The sequence below is a fragment of the Stegodyphus dumicola genome, chromosome 11, assembly GCF_044657685.1.
Source record: "Stegodyphus dumicola isolate Sdum_Otavi_A_Nest chromosome 11, ASM4465768v1".
Classification (NCBI taxonomy): Eukaryota; Metazoa; Arthropoda; class Arachnida; order Araneae; family Eresidae; genus Stegodyphus; species Stegodyphus dumicola.
In genome coordinates, this window is record NC_140778.1 from 104,870,436 (window position 1) to 104,889,340 (window position 18,905).

Sequence of the window (18,905 nt, forward strand, 5' to 3'; positions counted from 1 at the left end):
AACTTTATCTCTCTAAATATTTACAGAGTTTTTGGTACTGTTCTGTTATCAGGACCAGATCAGAAATGTATGTATATATGGATGGATGGATCTGTTCATGTATGTAAACATATAAGAAAATACAATAGCTGCTTTAAGAATACAGAAATAATTGGCAACCTCAAAATTAACATTCTAGATTTAGTGCTCTCTCCCTAAATTCATCCGTTCTCCCAAATTCAAGAACTTTCTATGTTATAAAACGCTACTGGAAAAAGGCAACTAAAACTTATATTAACCAATCATAGCTTGTCTCTACAATTACATCAGATGTAGTATAAATACCACTGGTAAGTTAATTACATCATTTATTCTGCTGCATTCCTTTCCTAGCTTCCACCATTGCTAACATGTCTTAAGCTCTGCTTGTCCATCTAAAATGATGTCACCCCCATTAACCTGTGTAAACTGTATATAAGAAATTATGGTAATTGTTATGATTAAAGAGTATATTGTATAAGAGGAATTATTCTAGTGCCCCTGGAAATTTGGAAATAAAGATAATAATTGGATGAACTTACTTTCATATCAACTTTTTCCTCTCGACTCAGCCATAGCGACAATACATGTATATATGGAAGCACGAATGTGTGTATACACATATACACGTATATGCACATACATACATTTCTCAATCCTGACCTGATAACAGAACAGTACTGAGTTTTTTAATACTTTTATAGCAATTTTATATCTCTGATATATGACATTTGAATTCATTGAAAAACACCCGATTAACTGTAAAGTTTGGTTATTTTGAAAATCTGACTTATTTATTAATATTTATTTTAACATTCAGCATGAATTTAACATGCAAAAATTATCCTCTGCTAAAAAATTTTAAAATTCCAAAAAGAAAAAAATGAAATAAAATGAGAAATTAATTCAAATTTCATTCAACCTGTTAGTATTTACTTACATAAAAACATATTCACCCCCTAAAGAAAATTATACCCTAAAAATGGTATAATTTTCTTTTACTTTAGTACTTTTATTATCAGTAAAATGAAAGGCAGAGAGAGAGAAAAAAGAAAATTTAAAAAATTAAAAAAAAAAAAAAAAAAAAAGCTAAAATGATGATCTCAGAAAATACAAAATGCCTAAAATTCTGAAAAATAATTTAAAAAGTTATACTGCGTATAGAATAATGCTGAAGCATTGAAGTACACTGTAAACCCTCAAGAATTTACCAAATTAGGATAATACAAACTTGATCATTGTCCACACTCTCAAAGCACTGTGGGCTAAATTGTGCGATATTTATTGTACTTTAGAGAAAGCCTAAGGCAGATGTTATTGCACAAATAACTTTGCTGTAGAACAACTGAGGATGAACTTTCTCTCAACTAAGCACAAAATAAATAAACTCATGATACATTTTTCATGCAGAGCACTTTCAACCAGAAGAAGACTAGCAGAAGAATTCAAAACATTGTTTCTTTGATCCACCCTATTGTGAACTCTAACTATCCTTAATCCTCTTTGCTTTACGAATACCTATGCAAGAAAAATTTAGTATTTATGTATTAAGACACCGTTCAGATGGGAATGTGGTTAGTGACTCTGACTGCCGTACTGCAGGGCCCGAGTTCGAATCCCGGAGAAGGCATGGATGTAAACTGTCTATGCTTTCATAAGAGGTAACAGTGGCTGCCTATTAGGTTCCTCCATAATAAAACTACCACCACTTATGGCCTCAGTAGTGGGCCAAAGCCTGAAATGGCTAGTGCCCACCATAAAAAAAAAGTAGTACAGTCAAAAGTCGTTAATCCGGACTCGTCGGGACTTCGGCGATTCCGGATTATCGATTTTTCCGGATTATAGATCATCAGTTTAAATCTCGTAAGATGGCATGCAGAAATTCTAAAATTAAAAATATGAAACCGTAATTTATGAAATAAAGAACAGTTATGATCTAAAGGGTATCAAAATTTGCAAAAAGAAAAAGCTTAATATTTATTTGTTTACTTAAATAAACATTTCTTTCAATGTAAGTTGTTTAAGTTTTGCTTCGTTTCATGTGATAATACTTTCTCTTTAATTCTATTAAACAGACATAATTTCTTGTTCAGTTACAAAGTTCCGCTGTTCAAGTCCTATAATTGCTGTGTCAAGAACACCGACTAATTTGTCAATCGAAATTTTTTCGTTTTCAATAACCTCTGTCACTTTTCTTCGCTATCGGAATCGAATTATGATGACGAGGAACTTGTTTTAAATCATATCAAAGACGGAGCATATCGAGATGAAATACTACATTTGGTAAGGAATTATAAGCCAAATAAAATAAAAACATCTGATCTTCAATTATAAGCCAAATAAAATAAAAAAATCTGCGCTGAAGATAAGGATAGTGCTGACAGATCAACTTCCAATTCATTACGTGCCCGCCGTGGCGTTCCCCACGCCGAGCAGTGTGAAATTGACAAACAGATTTCGGATTTCAAAACATACTTTTGCTTTAGATCCTTTACATATTAACAAATATATATCAGAAATTTTATTTGATATAATCGAAAGTTTAAGCTTACTTTTATAAAATTGCTCTTACAGTCTGCAAAAAATAATAAGCCGGATCCAATTCGAAAATTAAGGAATAACGCAATCATCAACATTAACTGAAATAGATAATTTTAGCTTATACGTCCATTATACATAAAATGCGCACGCGAAAACGTATTCTGCACTTGCGCACACTCATATGCGCAGTTGTAAAAGGTCTTACGCGCACGCGTAAACGCCTATGCACATGCGTCAATGCGGCGCATGCGCAGAAAGTTTTTAGTTTTGAGGTCCGGATTATAGATCATTCCGAATTATGGATGTCCGAATTAACGACTTTTGACTGTACTAGTATGTTTTTCTGCACAAGATCCTTCTGTGCCAGAAAGGTTGAGAAGAAATTACTACACATTTAATGCTCTATACTTTCAGCACGTCAATCAGTTATTTCACATATGAAAATAACACCAAGGAATATTTAACAAAATTGTAAGATAATAAATCAAATTATCCACTGCCACTGACTGTGAACGACTTTTGAAACTGTGGCACAATTCAAATCTCTTAGAACTATTGTCACTAATAATATGATTTATCTATGGAAATTAATAACATACTCCCCATTGAAAATAGATGCTACCATAGTCTCAAAAATCAGTTCTCGATTAATCTACCATAATACTAAAATTAATATATATAAAACCCTGTTACGTCCCATCATACTATATGGCTGTGAGTGCTAAGCAATGATTAAAATAACTGAAAGTAAACTACTGATCTTTGAATGTAAAATACTAAGAAACATATTTGGTGATGTTTGTGAAAATGGTGTTTGGAGATCAATGTATAAGCATGAAATCTACCAAAAATTTACACAGCCTGATATTATCAAGGTTATAAAATGCCATGGGATTTGATGGTTGGGTCATTTATACAGAATTGAAAACACAAACCCTGTAAAACAACTCACATTTACCAAACCTATGGCAGCAAGAAAGCGAGGAAGGCCACTAATTAGATGGCTTGATGCTGTTGAGGTTGACATTAATACAATACATAGGAGAGATTGGAGGAATATTGCCATGAATAGGTCCAGATGGCATAGACTGAGATGGCTAGCAGTAGGCTGTAGTGCCTCAGAAGAAGTAAGATAATAAAATATATAATGACTAAATGATAAATGAATAACAATTAATATTACTATATGATATTCTTAAAAGCATTTCTTTTCAACAAGAAATGTGTCATTACTCTTTAGTAATACATTAAAAAAATAATTATATCATCCCATTACACTTTAATTTCCTGAGTGGTATGACCACTTTTATTCAGTTATAAGATTTTTTGTCACTTATTACATTATAATGCAAAAGTTTGTTTTCTTACTTAATGATAAAATATTATCTTATAAAAAAGAAAGTTTATGAAAAGAGAGACTAAAATAAATAATTATATAAATTTAGCTAATAAATTCTGTTTAAATACAGATCTTCATTAGTAAATTCAAAATGCAGTGTCACTTAGAGGGTTAAACAATATACAGTCAAAAGTCGTTAATTCGGACACCCATAATTCGGAATGATCTATAATCCGGACATCAAAACTAAAAACTTTCTGCGCATGTGCCGCGTTGACACATGCGCAGAGGCGTTCACGCGTGCGCGTAAGACTTTTTACGACTGCGCGTATGAGTGTGCGCAAGTGCAGAATACGTTTTCGCGTGTGCATTTTATGTATAATGGACGTATAAGCTAAATAATTATCTATTTCAGTTAATGTTGATGATTGCGTTGTTCCTTAATTTTCGAATTGCATCCGGCTTATTATTTTTTGCAGACTGTAAGAGCAATTTTATAAAAGTAAGCTTAAACTTTCGATTACATCAAATAGAATTTCCGATATATATTTGTTAATATGTAAAGGATCTAAAGCAAAAGTATGTTTTGAAATCCGAAATCTGTTTATCAATTTCACGCTGCTCGGCGGCGGGCGCGTAATGAATTGGAAGTTGATTTGTCAGCACTATCCTTATCTTCAGCGCAGATGTTTTTATTTTATTTGGCTTATAATTGAAGATCAGATGTTTTTATTTTATTTGGCTTATAATTCCTTACCAAATGTAGTATTTCATCTCGATATGCTCCGTCTTTGATATGATTAAAACAAGTTCCTCGTCATTATAATTCGCTTCCGATAGCGAAGAAAAGTGACAGAGGTTATTGAAAACAAAAAAATTTCGATTGACAAATTAGTCGGTGTTCTTGACACAGCAATTATAGGACTTGAATAGCGGAACTTTGTAACTGAACAAGAAATTATGTCTGTTTATAGAATTAAAGAGAAAGTATCATCACATGAAACGAAGCAAAACTTAAACAACTTAACATTGAAAGAAATGTTTAATAAAGTAAACAAATAAATATTAAGCTTTTTCTTTTTGCAAATTTTGATACCCTTTAGATCATAATTGTTCTTTATTTCATAAATTACGGTTTCATATTTTTAATTTTAGAATTTCTGCATGCCATCTTACGAGATTTAAACTGATGATCTATAATCCGGAAAAAGCGATAATCCGGAATCGCCGAAGTCCCGACAAGTCCGGATTAACGACTTTTGACTGTATATCGTATAAGCACATGCTTTTTACTTCACATATACTTAAAAGTATAACATAAAAGTTAATAATTCTTTCAATTTCTCTCATTTTAAATTAAATGGGTACTTACACTTTTATAAACAGTGGATACGTAAGTCTTGTAAACCCTTATGCCAACAATTCATTTACATTTTTATAAATAATGAGCAAATAGATACTAAAGAATGGATTAAACATGGTGATAAAAATAATTAATCTTTTATGCAGCTCTCAATTTAGCTTAAAAGCAAACTTAAAAAATACTTCTCTTCTCCAACAGAACAAACATCATGTATGATCCTCAAATTATCACAGTATATTCATGTTTGTATGAACACAGTTTTCTGCAGCTTTTTTTAATTAGCTTTGTGCCATTACAAGGGTCAGAAGTGGTGGCCATTTCATTATGGAAGCACCTATTAGGCGACCACTGTTGCCTCTTACGAAGGGGTGAAAAGTTACACCCATGCCTTCTTTGGGATTTGAACCCGAGCCCATCCCTATGGCAGTCAGGGTCACTAACCACTATATTGGTTAGGTGGCAGTTTTCTGTAACTAAAAGTGTGTAAAATGAGTACTTTATATTAAATAAATATTTCATTAATTTGAAAAGGAAGGTTGATTAACAAAATCTCTCAGATTTATTACTTCATATGGTTTAGGAAATTTTTTTTACTTACTCTACTTCAAAATATATTTCTTCTTACTTATCCTTCAAGGCATTTTAAATTTTTAAGAATGAGTTATGGGAAATAAGATGCATGTCACAGCAAAATGCTCTATCAAAGTACCTTTATTTGAAATCCATATTACACTGTATAATATACAATAAAATTTCTGCACCAATTAGATCTGTATCAAAATGATAAAAAATATCAAATTGGTTAAAGGCACACATAACTAGAATACAGATACAATAAGCACCACTTGACTATTTTATTCAATAGTAATTTAACTAATTCAATATAAATACTTATTTTCGCAGCATTTTAACTAGAGAAAAGGTCATTCATTAAAAATTGATTATCTAGAAGTGATATGCAAAAGTTCATTTATCGACTGTTCATAATGTTTCTGGAAATTATCGCACTGACACTGTAATCTTAATATTTATAATGCATCCCTTATCTCTGCATTTGTAGGAAATTCACCAGTTTCTTCATCATCTTCTTCAGAAAGTTTATCAAATGATAAATCTGGATTTCTTTCAGAAAAAGAATGGCAGATATCTTCTGTAATTGATGCTGCAAACTGAATTTTCTCACCAATATTCACATAAATGTTAAATTCCTCCCAATTCATATAATTGGAGATGTTTATTTTAGTTCTTTAACTTCATCCATTTCATCATTTATTAAAAGTTTGCCATGCTTTAAACATTCCTTAAATTATTATCTTTACTGAAAAACAGTTCCAAGACATGTTCAGCAAATGGAGTTCATCAAGAAAGCTAATTTCCCTCACTAATTCAATTGCATTTATATCATCTATGCTATACATAACTCTAACACTCATTTCATGGGGACAATGCACTTTCATCACTCTAATAATTCCTTGATCAGATGGCTGAATTATGGCAGTGAATTACTCTTTGACAATTTGATAGCAATATCCAAATGATAACATTACCCATAATCACATTTAGCATAACTTATTACATCATATCTTTCATGCAAGTTATTCAACTTACCAATAAATTCCAATTTGTAGCTTCTAAATGCATAATACATTCTGCAACATCATCAATCCCAGTACATGACTAAAAAAGAAAACAAATATATAATCAAAAGATTAATAAAATAGCTAAAATAAACATATTAAAATAGTATTCTTTTAATGTGGATAATTAAATACAAAAAAGTAATAATTCTCTAATCATGAAACACTACATTTTAAGAATCAATTGCCACATACAGTGGATGGACAAAAATATGGAAACACCTTGTGAAATGCATGTTTGAAAAGATTGATTTTAATGAAATATGTAGGTGGCGCTGGCGTTTTTGACTACTGACGCCACCTATAAAACTTCGTAAATGTGCTAAACAGTTCAGTTGTTGTTGGAGTACTGTTATGTGAGGTTGTCATTGCATTATGTCAGAGTTAACAGACTTCGAACGTGGGCAAATTGTTGGAGCACGTATGGTAGGTGCTTCCATAAGCAAGGTAGCCGAGGTGTTTAGTGTTTCAAGAGGTACTGTATCGAAGATTTATTCCGCATATTTGAAAAGCGGAAAAACATCATCTGCTAAATCACAGCACGGACGAAAGTGTGTCCTGAGTGATCGCGACAGACGATCATTAAGGGCAATTGTGACGAAAAATAAGAAGACCACAGCTGCAAAAGTTACTGTTGAAATGAATGTTGTGTTACCGAACCCTGTGAGTACCAAAACAATTAGAAGGGAGCTTCATAAACAGGGAATTGCTGGTCGTGCTGCAATTGAGAAGTCACTTATCAGTGATGCTAATGCCCATAACAGGAAAAGATGGTGTTTAAGTCATAAAGCCTGGACTATAGAGCAGTGGAAGCAAGAAATATGGTTCGACGAGTCTTCTTTCACATTGTTTCCCACTTCTAGCCGAGTTTACGTCTGGAGAACGCCATCTCAAGCCTATAATATACACTGCTTGTTGCCAAGAGTGAAACATGGCGGGGGTTCTGTTATGGTTTGGGCAGCCATATCGTGGTTCTCTGCTAGCCCCATGATAACTGTGTCAGGGCACATGACTGCCAAGACTTATGTGAACATTTTGGCTGATCAAGTTCATCCCATGGTACAAACTTTGTTCCCTGATGGTGATGGTGTCTTCCAAGACGACAAAGCCCCTGTTCACACAGCTCACATTGTCCAGGACTGGTTTTCTGAGCACGAGGATGAGTTGTCCCATCTCCCCTGGCGACCACAGTCACCAGACTTGAATATTATCGAACCTCTGTGGTCTACATTGGCACAGAAAGTACGTTCTCGTTATCCACCGCCAACATCGTTATCTGAACTTGCCACCGTTTTGCAGGAAGAATGATATAATATTCCCTTGGCAAACATACAGGAACTGTATTTATCCATTCCGAGAAGACTGCAAGCTGTTTTGGATGCCAACGGGTTTCCTACACCATATTAAGCAAAGAAACATGTTTTTTTAAAGGTGTTTCCATATTTTTGTCCAAACCCTGTATATATGCCCCAAAAAAGTAAAAATAATGTCTACATTGACTAACTTCATTTTATGTCTAAAAAAATTTAAATACTGTATAAAACACTATTAAAACAGTACAATTTATGAAAAAATCTTGATGCACGTTCAAAATGGCAAAATTAGATGTTTGCCTGATTCCATGTGATAAATATATCAAATTATCTAAATCAGTCATATTAAATATGTAAAAGTTAAAAAAAATCATCCCTTTAAATAGTATGTGAAATGCATATTTGAATAAGTATTTAAAAGCTGACTTCATAATGTATGCGCTAATAAACATTGTAGGTAAAGCTTATGCTTATTCGAATTGTTGAAGTTTAGTTTATTTTCATATGTGAACTCAGTTCTATAAATATAGAAGGCAGATTAAATAAAACTTTCAAGATAAAAAATTTTTTTTTTTTTTTTTTAAATCCAAACCTTTTTCTCTTTTCAGAATATTAACTAAATCTAAATAAAATAACATATATATGCAAGTATTCTTATATTATTTGCAGAAAATCGAGTCTTTGTGAACTTTGCTGTTTAAAACTTGCTCTAAGACAATTACACTTAAATTTTGGGTGTTTTTTGGTTAACAACTACTTAAGACAGACTTTTTTTTTTTTTTTTTTTTTTTCCCAATACGGCATAATTTAATCTTGCTTGCCAATATACATTTTTCTACTACAACAAACCTACTAAGGAAAACTTTCAACCTACTGTCAGGACAAGACTAATAAAAACTTTAACCAAGAAAAGCAATGAAACACACAAAGCTATAAATTCTGTAAAACTTGAAAAGATTTGAAAATACTAATCTTTGTGCTTTTTTTATCAATTGGATCTTAAAACCATTAAATGTTTTAAAAACTCTAAAACAATCAATTTTATTGATATCTAATAAAAGCATCCATTTAAAAAAATACTGAAACTGTTGTAATTTCAGTGGTTTTTGATGGCCATGAATAGCAAACTTTTAATTTCTTGAAGAGAATTTAATATTATACATTTAATATTTATCTGTGTTAATTCTTGAAATATTCCCCTTCCTTCTGCAACTGCTTTAATTTTAAAAAATACTATAAAAATGAAAAATTATATTGGGGAAATTAACATCAAGATGCAGGCAAGAGTTTTATCAGGCATCTCACTTACTAAATTTCACTTGTTTCTATGTAATAAATACAGATTTTTTTTAAAATAAAAAAACAGCATTTTTAAATTTGTTCCTCACTAAATGCAGATTTCAAATTTTGCTTTAATTAAAAGCTTAAAAATCAGTAAAATACTTTTTTTTTCTTTTTTCTTAATATTTTTATACACAGGATTCAAGAGATTTGAGAACCTTTTAAGATTTCAAATTTGTCTTATCTCAAATAATGATCATAAACAAATCTATTTCTTTCAATTAGCTAATAAAATATTTGTCTGACATGAGCTAATACGAAGGTTTCAATATTTATTATGAATAACAAGTGAAGCAAAATTTTTATACATAATTATGCAGCATATATTATTAAAAAATGGTTTAAAATTTAAGAGGTCACAAGTTTTTCATAAAAAGCAAAATTTCAGTTAAGAGATCTTTCACATAACTTTTTATTGTTATCGTTTAATATTTTTGCATTTGTTCAGCGACGCTAACACATCGTCTGTGAGACTATCTCTGCGCAGTCGCAAAGTGTTCCCATGGTTACCAGTTTTTTCTTTACCACTGTTATTCTTAAAAATAAATAGGAAAATGTTTGTTCTAAAAGACTGAAGTTGTGTTTGTTTATTCGGACTACATTTTTTATATATTGGTGCATCGTTTTCAAAAACTGTATAAACCACCTGGTGTAAAATTGATATCTCATTTCGCAAATCGTTGGAACACTTCGACAATGCGGTAAGTAACAGTATTTAGTTAGGAAATTTGTTGATAATAGTTTGTTTGAGGCTCAAAGAATTTAAGTGAAATTGCATTGTGTAGTAGTAGTTTGTTTACGGTTTCGTTGGGCAGAACAGCATTGTTTTGTTGCAGTATTGTTATTATAATGGCTAAAGAGTTAGATAGACTTAAGAAGCAACATACCTACCATAAAGGGCAGGTAACGAAATTAATATAAAAAATAGAAAATCATATGTCTGAACCACATATAGAAGTACATAAATTAGAAAGCCTTTTAGTTCAGTTACAAATCAAAGACGAGCACCTCAAATCTATTGATAATAAAATCGAAGGTCTTTTAGATGATGCAGAAATGCAATCTGAAATACAAAGAATTGATGAATTTAAAGAAGTAATTATATTTAACTCGGTAAAACTAAAAAATAAAATAAAATCGTTGCAGTCCTCATCTGTACAAGAACCCGCATGTGTGCAACCCATAACAAAGCAATGTAGACCAAATACAAACGCAAAGTTACCTAAAGTGAAAGTTCATACGTATTACGAGGACCCACCTGAGTATTTAAATTTCTGGAATGAATTTGAAAATTCTATTGACAAAAATCCTTCCCTTTCAGATGTCGAAAATTTTTTGTATTTGTTTAGTTGCCTTGGAGGCGAAGCTCTTCCTTGTATTAAAGGTTTCGCTATTACCTCGAACAACTATAAGTTGGCTCTTAAATTAATCCAAGAAACCTTTGGCCAGAAAGATGTATTAATCAATGCCCATATGTCTAAGCTGTTGAATATGACATCGTTAAAGAACATTTTTAATTTACAAGAGTTGAGAAACCTGTATTTTAAGTGCCAAACTCAAATTCGTTCTCTTGAGAATTTAAGTATAAAATCAGAAAATTATAGCGTAATGCTTTGCACTGTAATTTTGAAACTTTTTCTCAGCAACCTTGTTTTAGAATTCAGCAAAAATCAAATCTCGAGCACTAATCATAATTTAAAGGAGTTAATGGATTTTTTACATTGTTCCATTACTGCAAGGGAGAGAACATTTCATATACACTCTGCTTTTTCACACGAAACACTTAGCCAGCATAAACAATCTAATCATAGAAATTTTGGAGCCCCTAATTGCAAAAATTTGGTTACTCTGCTAATGAATTACTGACCAATGCTACTTCAGATACTTATATATTTTGCAGTCAGCAGCACATTAGCTATTTGTGTGAATATTTGAACTGTCAAAAAAGCGAGAGAGAAGCTTTTACAAGAAAAAAGATGTTTATTGTGTTGTAATATAAATTGTTGTGTAAAGGCCTGCAAAGGGGTAAACTGCTCCTTTTGCAATGGTAAACACGCCCACGCAATATGCTTTATATTAGAAAATTCTAAAAAACAAAGGATTGAACATGGTTCAAATAAAAATCTAATGAAACAGTTGCTACTTCATCAAATTATATACTGAAATGACAGAAGAGGAATTTAGTTGCAATGTGTAAAGGTAGAAATTGTTGGAAAAGAGTCGTCATATTTTATTTTTTGTTTATTTGATAATGGATCTGAGCGCACATTTGTACAGAAAGAAGTTCCTGATAGGTTGGGATTAAAGGTTGCTGGTTCAGAAAAATTAAATATTTATAGCTTTGGCGCAAAGACTACGAAAAGGCAGATTTGTCGAAGGGTAGAACTGAAGTTGAGAAATATTTTGAATGGAAGTGAAGTGCTTATTGAAGCATTAGAAATTGATGAAATATCAAAAGCTGCAATAAATGTTCCAGATCGAGGTATTTGTGCCGAAATGAAATCCAGAGGATTTCCCTTAACATTTGATTTTAAAGAGTTATCTAGCAATTGTGAAATTTCATTGTCGATAGGCGCAGATTATTACTTGAATTTGATAAAGAGATTTGAGCGGTTAAACACGTCATTAGTAGCTATAGAAACTGATAAAATCATCATATTTGGATGGACACTCCAAGGAAAATATGATGATTTAAGTATTTCCACTTCGATTAATTTCTTTCTCAATGAAAGAGACTTGCTCTCCGGAGAGCTAAGGAGCGTTTGGGAATTGGAGAGTTTGGGCATTAGAAGTGACAAAACAGATATTTCTGGTGTCGGAGAAAGGGAAATTCTGAAGGAGTTTAACGAATTGATTCAGTTTATAAATGTCAGGTACTGTGTGAAATTCCCGTGGATAGCAGGTATGCGGGAGAAATTGGGAAGTAATAGGGAAGTCGCATTGAAATGTTTTAATAGTTAGTTCAGAGGTTCAAGAGAGATCTGTCATTGTATAAGCAGCACATTGTTTAATACTTTGGTATTTGTTCTGCGATGCTAACACATCATCTGTGAAAATCATCTGCGAGACTATATGCACAGTCGCAAAATGTTACCAGTTTTTTCTTTACCACTGTTGTTGTTAAAAACAAATAGGAAAATGGCTGTTCTAAAAGATTGAAGTTGTGTTTAATTGTTTATTCGGACTACATTTTTTAAATAGTTATCATAGCTGCCAACCTTGATAAGTAAAAGCAAGAAGGTTTTCATTCAGTGCAACAATGTGACTTCAGAAGACTCCAGACAAATTTGACAAATTTCAGACTCCACTGACAAATTTGACTTCAAACAAGTCACATATAAAAAACAAAGTAACAAACAAGTCACTTTATAATGCATAATTTCTGTTATCATACTAATTATACATAATTTTAAAATTAAGTTATACTAATTTAGCATTTAATTCATTATCATAAATGCGTTTTTGTACTCATTGCACTTTAATCAATAATCTTATTAATAGTTCCTAATAAAGAAAATAAAAGATAATAATAAAATAAAGAAAGAAAACATGAATAGTGAAATAAAGTTTTACTTAACTCATTTAAAACATGACTAATATAAAGTTAACAATAAATGCATATATAGTCGCAAAGACAAAATTAGTAACTTATAATTCATTGATTTAAAGCAAAAATTCAAAAAAGTACTAATTCATTAATAAACTAAACTCAGTGGAGCAACACCTCTAGTGAGACACAACCTGCAGTGCCCCAAAATCTGCTTTTTTGACCAATTCATTAAACGGTGGTTAAAAAATTAAATGAAAATATCTATACATTGTTCTAAATATTTCACGTTTTACTTATTTATTTGAATTATTTACTCGGTGAGAGTAAATTGAAGGCTGTCCCTTGGATTATCGCTAAATTGTTGTTTCATTTATGGTAACCTGAGTAGTTAAATGCTATGGAAACCCTATTATAACGTAATTGGTTGCATGATTGCGGTGAATTTGAATGATTGAATGGGAAGGATTTTGGTACATCTTTGTGGTTTACATGGTAAAATGGCTGAATGCTGCAAGATTGATTTGAAGTTTCTATGTGATTTTGAATGAAAGGGTGACATTAATTGACTGGCGTGTAAATGAAGGTTTACGTAGTTGCCCTTATAAGTGTCCTGTTTGTAGGAAGGAAATGCATATAGTCAAACACTTGAGGATACCTGCACTACGGAGGATATTTTTTACTCTTATTTTTATGAATTTATGTGGCGATGCCAGTATACAGATTCTAGTTCAGATAATTTTAGGAAGTTTTTGGATGCTATTAAGGAATTGTGTTTGACTGAAGACAGGGGAATTTGCAAATAAGGTAAATGAATAGCCCCTTTGTGTAGTGCTAAATAATAAAATTCCATAGTCAAGAATACACTTAAAATTCTAACTGTATGTTCTTTTAATTTTTAATGGCGACGGTTTCTTATTTGAAAGTACGTGGAATTAAATCCACAGCCCCATAGTCAAGTTGTTTTTCCCGCCTTTTCTACACGTACAGTTATAGAATGTTCTGGAAATATTTAAAGCGAACTGGATTGGCTGACATCATTTCTTTGAAGCTCCGCCTTTCCAGAGGCTATAAAAGGACTCGCAAAAAAGAATATTGGGGCTTTTTCTTAAATGTCACGATGCAGTAAACTTCATACAAAAAGTTATTAGTAAATCTTTTTATTTACTCCGGATACCTGATTTTGCAACTGCTGTTTCTCCTGAATAATAATAAATGGATCCTTTTTTTTTTTTTTTTTTTTTTTTTTTTACTTATCGTCTGATAATTTAAGCTATGACTAAAGCTGGTACATCACACACATATATATATATGTAATAATAAAATTCCATAGTCAGAATACATTTAAAATTCTAACTGTATGTTCTTTTCATTTTTAATGGCGACGGTCTCTTATTTGAAAGTACATGGAATTAATTTCACAGCCCCGTAGTCAAGTTGTTTTCCCCACCTTTTCTACACATACAGTTATGGAATGTTCTGGAAATATTTAAAGCAAACTGGATTGGCTGATGAGGCTGACGTCATTTCTTGGAAGCTCCGCCTTTCCAGAGGCTATAAAAGGATTCGCAAAAGAATATCGGGGGCTTTTTCTTAAATGTCACGATGCAGTAAACTTCATACAAAAAGTTATTAGTAATTCTTTTTATTTACTCCGGATATCTGATTTTGTAACTGCTATTTCTCCTGAATAGTAATAAATGGATCCTGTTTTTTTTAACTTATCGTCTGATAATTTAAGCTACGACTAAAGCTGGTACATCACATATATATTTGGCTGCTCCTTTGACTAAGTGAAAACAGATCGAAGTGTACATAGACAAAGTCAAGGGAGTGTGCAATGCCTAGTTTGTGCAATTCTCTGATTTTTTTTTAAAGTGAAAATAGGTGAATGTGTACATGAATACTGAGTTTGTGCAATTCATTTACTTGTTAGTTTTGGATTTGTATAGCGGCAATTTTTGGTGCAAAAATTACCATTACACAAAGCCAAAATAACAAGTTAAAGAATTGCACAAACTCGGTGTCCATGCACCGCCAAAAATCGCCAAGGGGCAACCGTAAATATACTTTTTACCATTTACTCTTTTTATAATAGTAATTTTATAGTTTATTTTGCATTTAATGTAATTTGTGGCAGCATGTCCTGTATTTATGTGTTTATTTGTTGCATAAAATTACAAAAGCCAATGTTGCAATCATCCGAAAAGATCTGGATCAATAACTGGGAAGTAAACTCATCTGGATGCTGCCCTGCATTATCCTCCAGACAGTGTCCGGTGATAAAATTCCTACACAAATCTGAATATTAACTTCACATTTGGAAGTGCCGCCTAACATCACACAGCATATATGACAAACATTACAGATCACTGCATATTTGGATTAGATTTTCTAAGGACATACAATTTTTCAAATATAATAGCTTACATTGATATCACAGTACCAGCAAGAACAAAATTTTTACTACCTCGACACATTGCTGAAAAAAAAAATTTCCAGTAGAGCATAATGGAATATCCTACCAATACAGGAAGCCTCAGCACTTGTCAACTTATCGAGGACCATCATCTTGGTTAGAGTAGCCAAAAAAAATAATACAGCGAAAGTCATTAGGAAAAGGCGAAGTGGTTGTAGCATGTACTTCAGTGATCTACATTAAACAGATTACAGATTGAAGGAATAATGCACAACTAAGCTATGAAGAGAGGAGTGCTGCACAACATGTCCTTTAAGAACTTCAAGATGTTCTCTCCTGCTCATCATGTACACACAATACATCCTTTATTTGACTGGAATTTTGTCTCAATTGAATGTATGACTTTGAGATTTAAATGTTTTCATGCAGTACATCAAACCTGTTTAGCATTGAATTGATAATAGGGATCATCCACCAATCAAGATATATCCAAGACATCTATCAATTGCTAAACAGGAAGAGGTAGGAAACTTTAAAGGACATGTAGCAAAGTGATAATATTCAGCCTTCAATAACGCCTTGAGTTTCTCCCATCATTCTCCTCAAAAAGGAGGTAAGTTCAAGTAGATTTTGCATTGACTACAACTGCTTTAATGACATCATAAAGAAAGCTACCTTCTTTTCAGAATTGATAATATTCTAAACACTCTTTCTGGAAGCAAGTGGTTTTTGATACTTGATTTAAACAGTGGATATTGGCAGGTAGAGACACACCCTGATGACCAAAAAAAGATGGCATTTGCTGTCGGACAAGGACACTGGCAGTTAAACGTGACGCTGTTTGGATTATGTAATGCACCAGCCACATTCAAATTCCTCATGAAGACCATTCTGAGAGGTCTTTCCAACAATACCCATCTAACATAACTCGATAACATCATCACCAGCTTTGGGAAAAGTTCTGAAGCTCCTTTAGAGAATATTAGGAAGGTGCTTCAGAAAGTGAAGGAAGGTAATCTAAAGTTAAATGCTGACAAATTTAAATTATTCAGACAGGAAGTGACTTAGCTTGGACTTGTCATCTCTGCCGAATATATGTGTGTAGATCCAGAAAAATATCGGCAGCTAAGGACTGGAGACACCCAGAAAATGTTCAACACCTGACAAATTTCCTGTGCTTTGCACCTATTATAAGAGATTTGTGAAGGACTTTTCTTTCATTGCAAGACCAATTTACAAACTAGCAGAGAGCAAACAAAGGTCCTTATGGACAAAAGAATGTGATGAAGCATTTAATTAACTAAACAAAGCTTTAACAACTGCTATAATTCTAATATATCCTCAGCTCAACAAACCATTTATTCTTTACACGGATGCAAGCAATGAGAGTATTGGTGCTGTTATGTTCCAAGGAATTAATGGTCAAGAACATAATGTGGCATAGTGATACAAGCATCTATCTAAACCGGAGAGATCTATTGTGTCAGCAGGAAAGAGTTGCTCAATATAGTTAAAACCATAGAACATTTCCGGCATTATCTCTATAGCATAAAATCCCTGCTCCACACAGGATCATCTAATTTGACCTGGCTGTTAAATTTCAAGAAAACTAAAAGCCAAATAGTCAGATGAATGCAGAGGCTCCAGGAATATGACATTGTTATCCACCATTGGAAAGATTATCATATGGAAAAGCCCTATCTAAAAGAACCTACCCAGAAACCTGCCAATATTATTCCAGGGTTAAAGTAAAATACAAACTAGTTAACCTGCTCACACATCAAGCCACAACTTCAACATCATTTGGCCCATATCCAAGGAGTGACGAAGAAATCAGCAAAGACCAGCTAGAAGACAGCAACATTAAACCCATACCTGAGTTAATGTAATCTTCAAATAGGAAACCTACCTGGCAGGACATTTTGATCTAAAGTCCTATGAAAAAAACAATATTGAGCTCTCTGGGATTTGCTCCGTATTCGAAATGACGGCTTGTGCCAAAAGTTTGAATCGGATAATGAATATGCATTCCGATGTCAGCTGATACTTACAAGATCCATATGGCAGATGTGCTTAAAATCTACATTGCAATCCAACAGGAAGCCACTTTGGAATAATGAAGATAATGCAGAGTTCAAGAGCACTTCCACAGGAGTAATGCAAGGGCTGATCTGCAAAAGTAGTGCCAATCTTGCGATGACTGTGCAGGTCGGAAAGAACCAAATAAACGCAGATGAAGGACATTATGACGTTACAACATACGAGCGCCTTTTGAACACATTTGTGTTTGACATTCTAGGATCTCTGTCACAAACTGTTGACAGCAATAAATACATCTTCATTGTCATCGATTATTTTACAAAGTGGCCTGAAGTATATTCTATTCCTAGCCAAGTCTGTCACAGTAGGAGAGGTAATGATATAGCATGAGATTTCCAGGTTTGGAGCAACTCTTCAGTTGCATTCTGATCAAGGAAGAAATTAATCTCAGCTGTAATTAAAGAACTCTGCAAACTACTCAGCATTGACAAAATCCAAATGACACCTTTACATCCACAGTCAGACAGCATGTTAGAGAGGTTTAATCAAACCATCCTTAATAACCTCTCACTGATAGTTTCCAAAAACCATTAGGACTGAGACCAGAAGTTACCCTGTTCTTACTGGCCTACTGCAGTGCTGTCCACCAGACTACTGCTTTTCTCCATTCCAGATGCTCTTTGATCGTTACCTTCATTACCTTCATCTGCCTTATGATCTCTCATTTGATCTCCGTCTGGATGTGCCTTCATCACCTGAGCAATACATTCAAGATCTTCAGACATGGTCTAAAGTGATGCAGAATTTTGTACAAGAACGAGTCAACTTGGTGAAGGAGATGAAGCTTGATACAACAAGAGAGCTATGAGACATCGGTTTTACAAAACAGGCTAAACGGAGATGTAATTCAGATTCCTAAGTCATCGTATACTAAGCCTAAAGTCATTCATTGCAACAAACTAGCACCTTTACTATGGCCATGGTAAGTAGTCGTAATCGCGTATGTAACCTAAATGGCATACTAAAACCATGGTTCTATGTACCACAATTTCCGGAAGAAAGGCTGCATCAGCGTAAACGGCACACTTGAGAAAAATGGCGGGAAAAAAAATTAAAATTACACAGAAATGCCGCAATATATTAAATTGCATGTGACATCGTCGTGGGCCATATACATGCAAAATCTCAACCTAAGTCCTGATATATGACATATCAGTTAAGAAAAATGTTGAAATGAAACCATAACTCAAAAATAAATTAAAGGTAAGAAATGTTGAAAATATATTTACGTTCACGTATATACTTATATTTACCCACTAAAGAAGTCCATATTTGTAATACTCAGAC

General features: G+C 32.9%; 1 protein-coding gene across 1 annotated transcript in view; it reads right to left on the reverse strand.

Annotated features, from left to right (window-relative positions):
• The window catches only part of casp (Fas associated factor casp), a 72,179-nt gene that overhangs the window by 46,463 nt on the left and 6,811 nt on the right, over window positions 1-18,905 (reverse strand). The window contains exon 2 of the mRNA XM_035352891.2: window positions 6,870-6,938. Coding sequence (XP_035208782.1) covers window positions 6,870-6,938 — 69 coding nt within the window. The remainder of the gene's footprint in view (window positions 1-6,869; window positions 6,939-18,905) is intronic.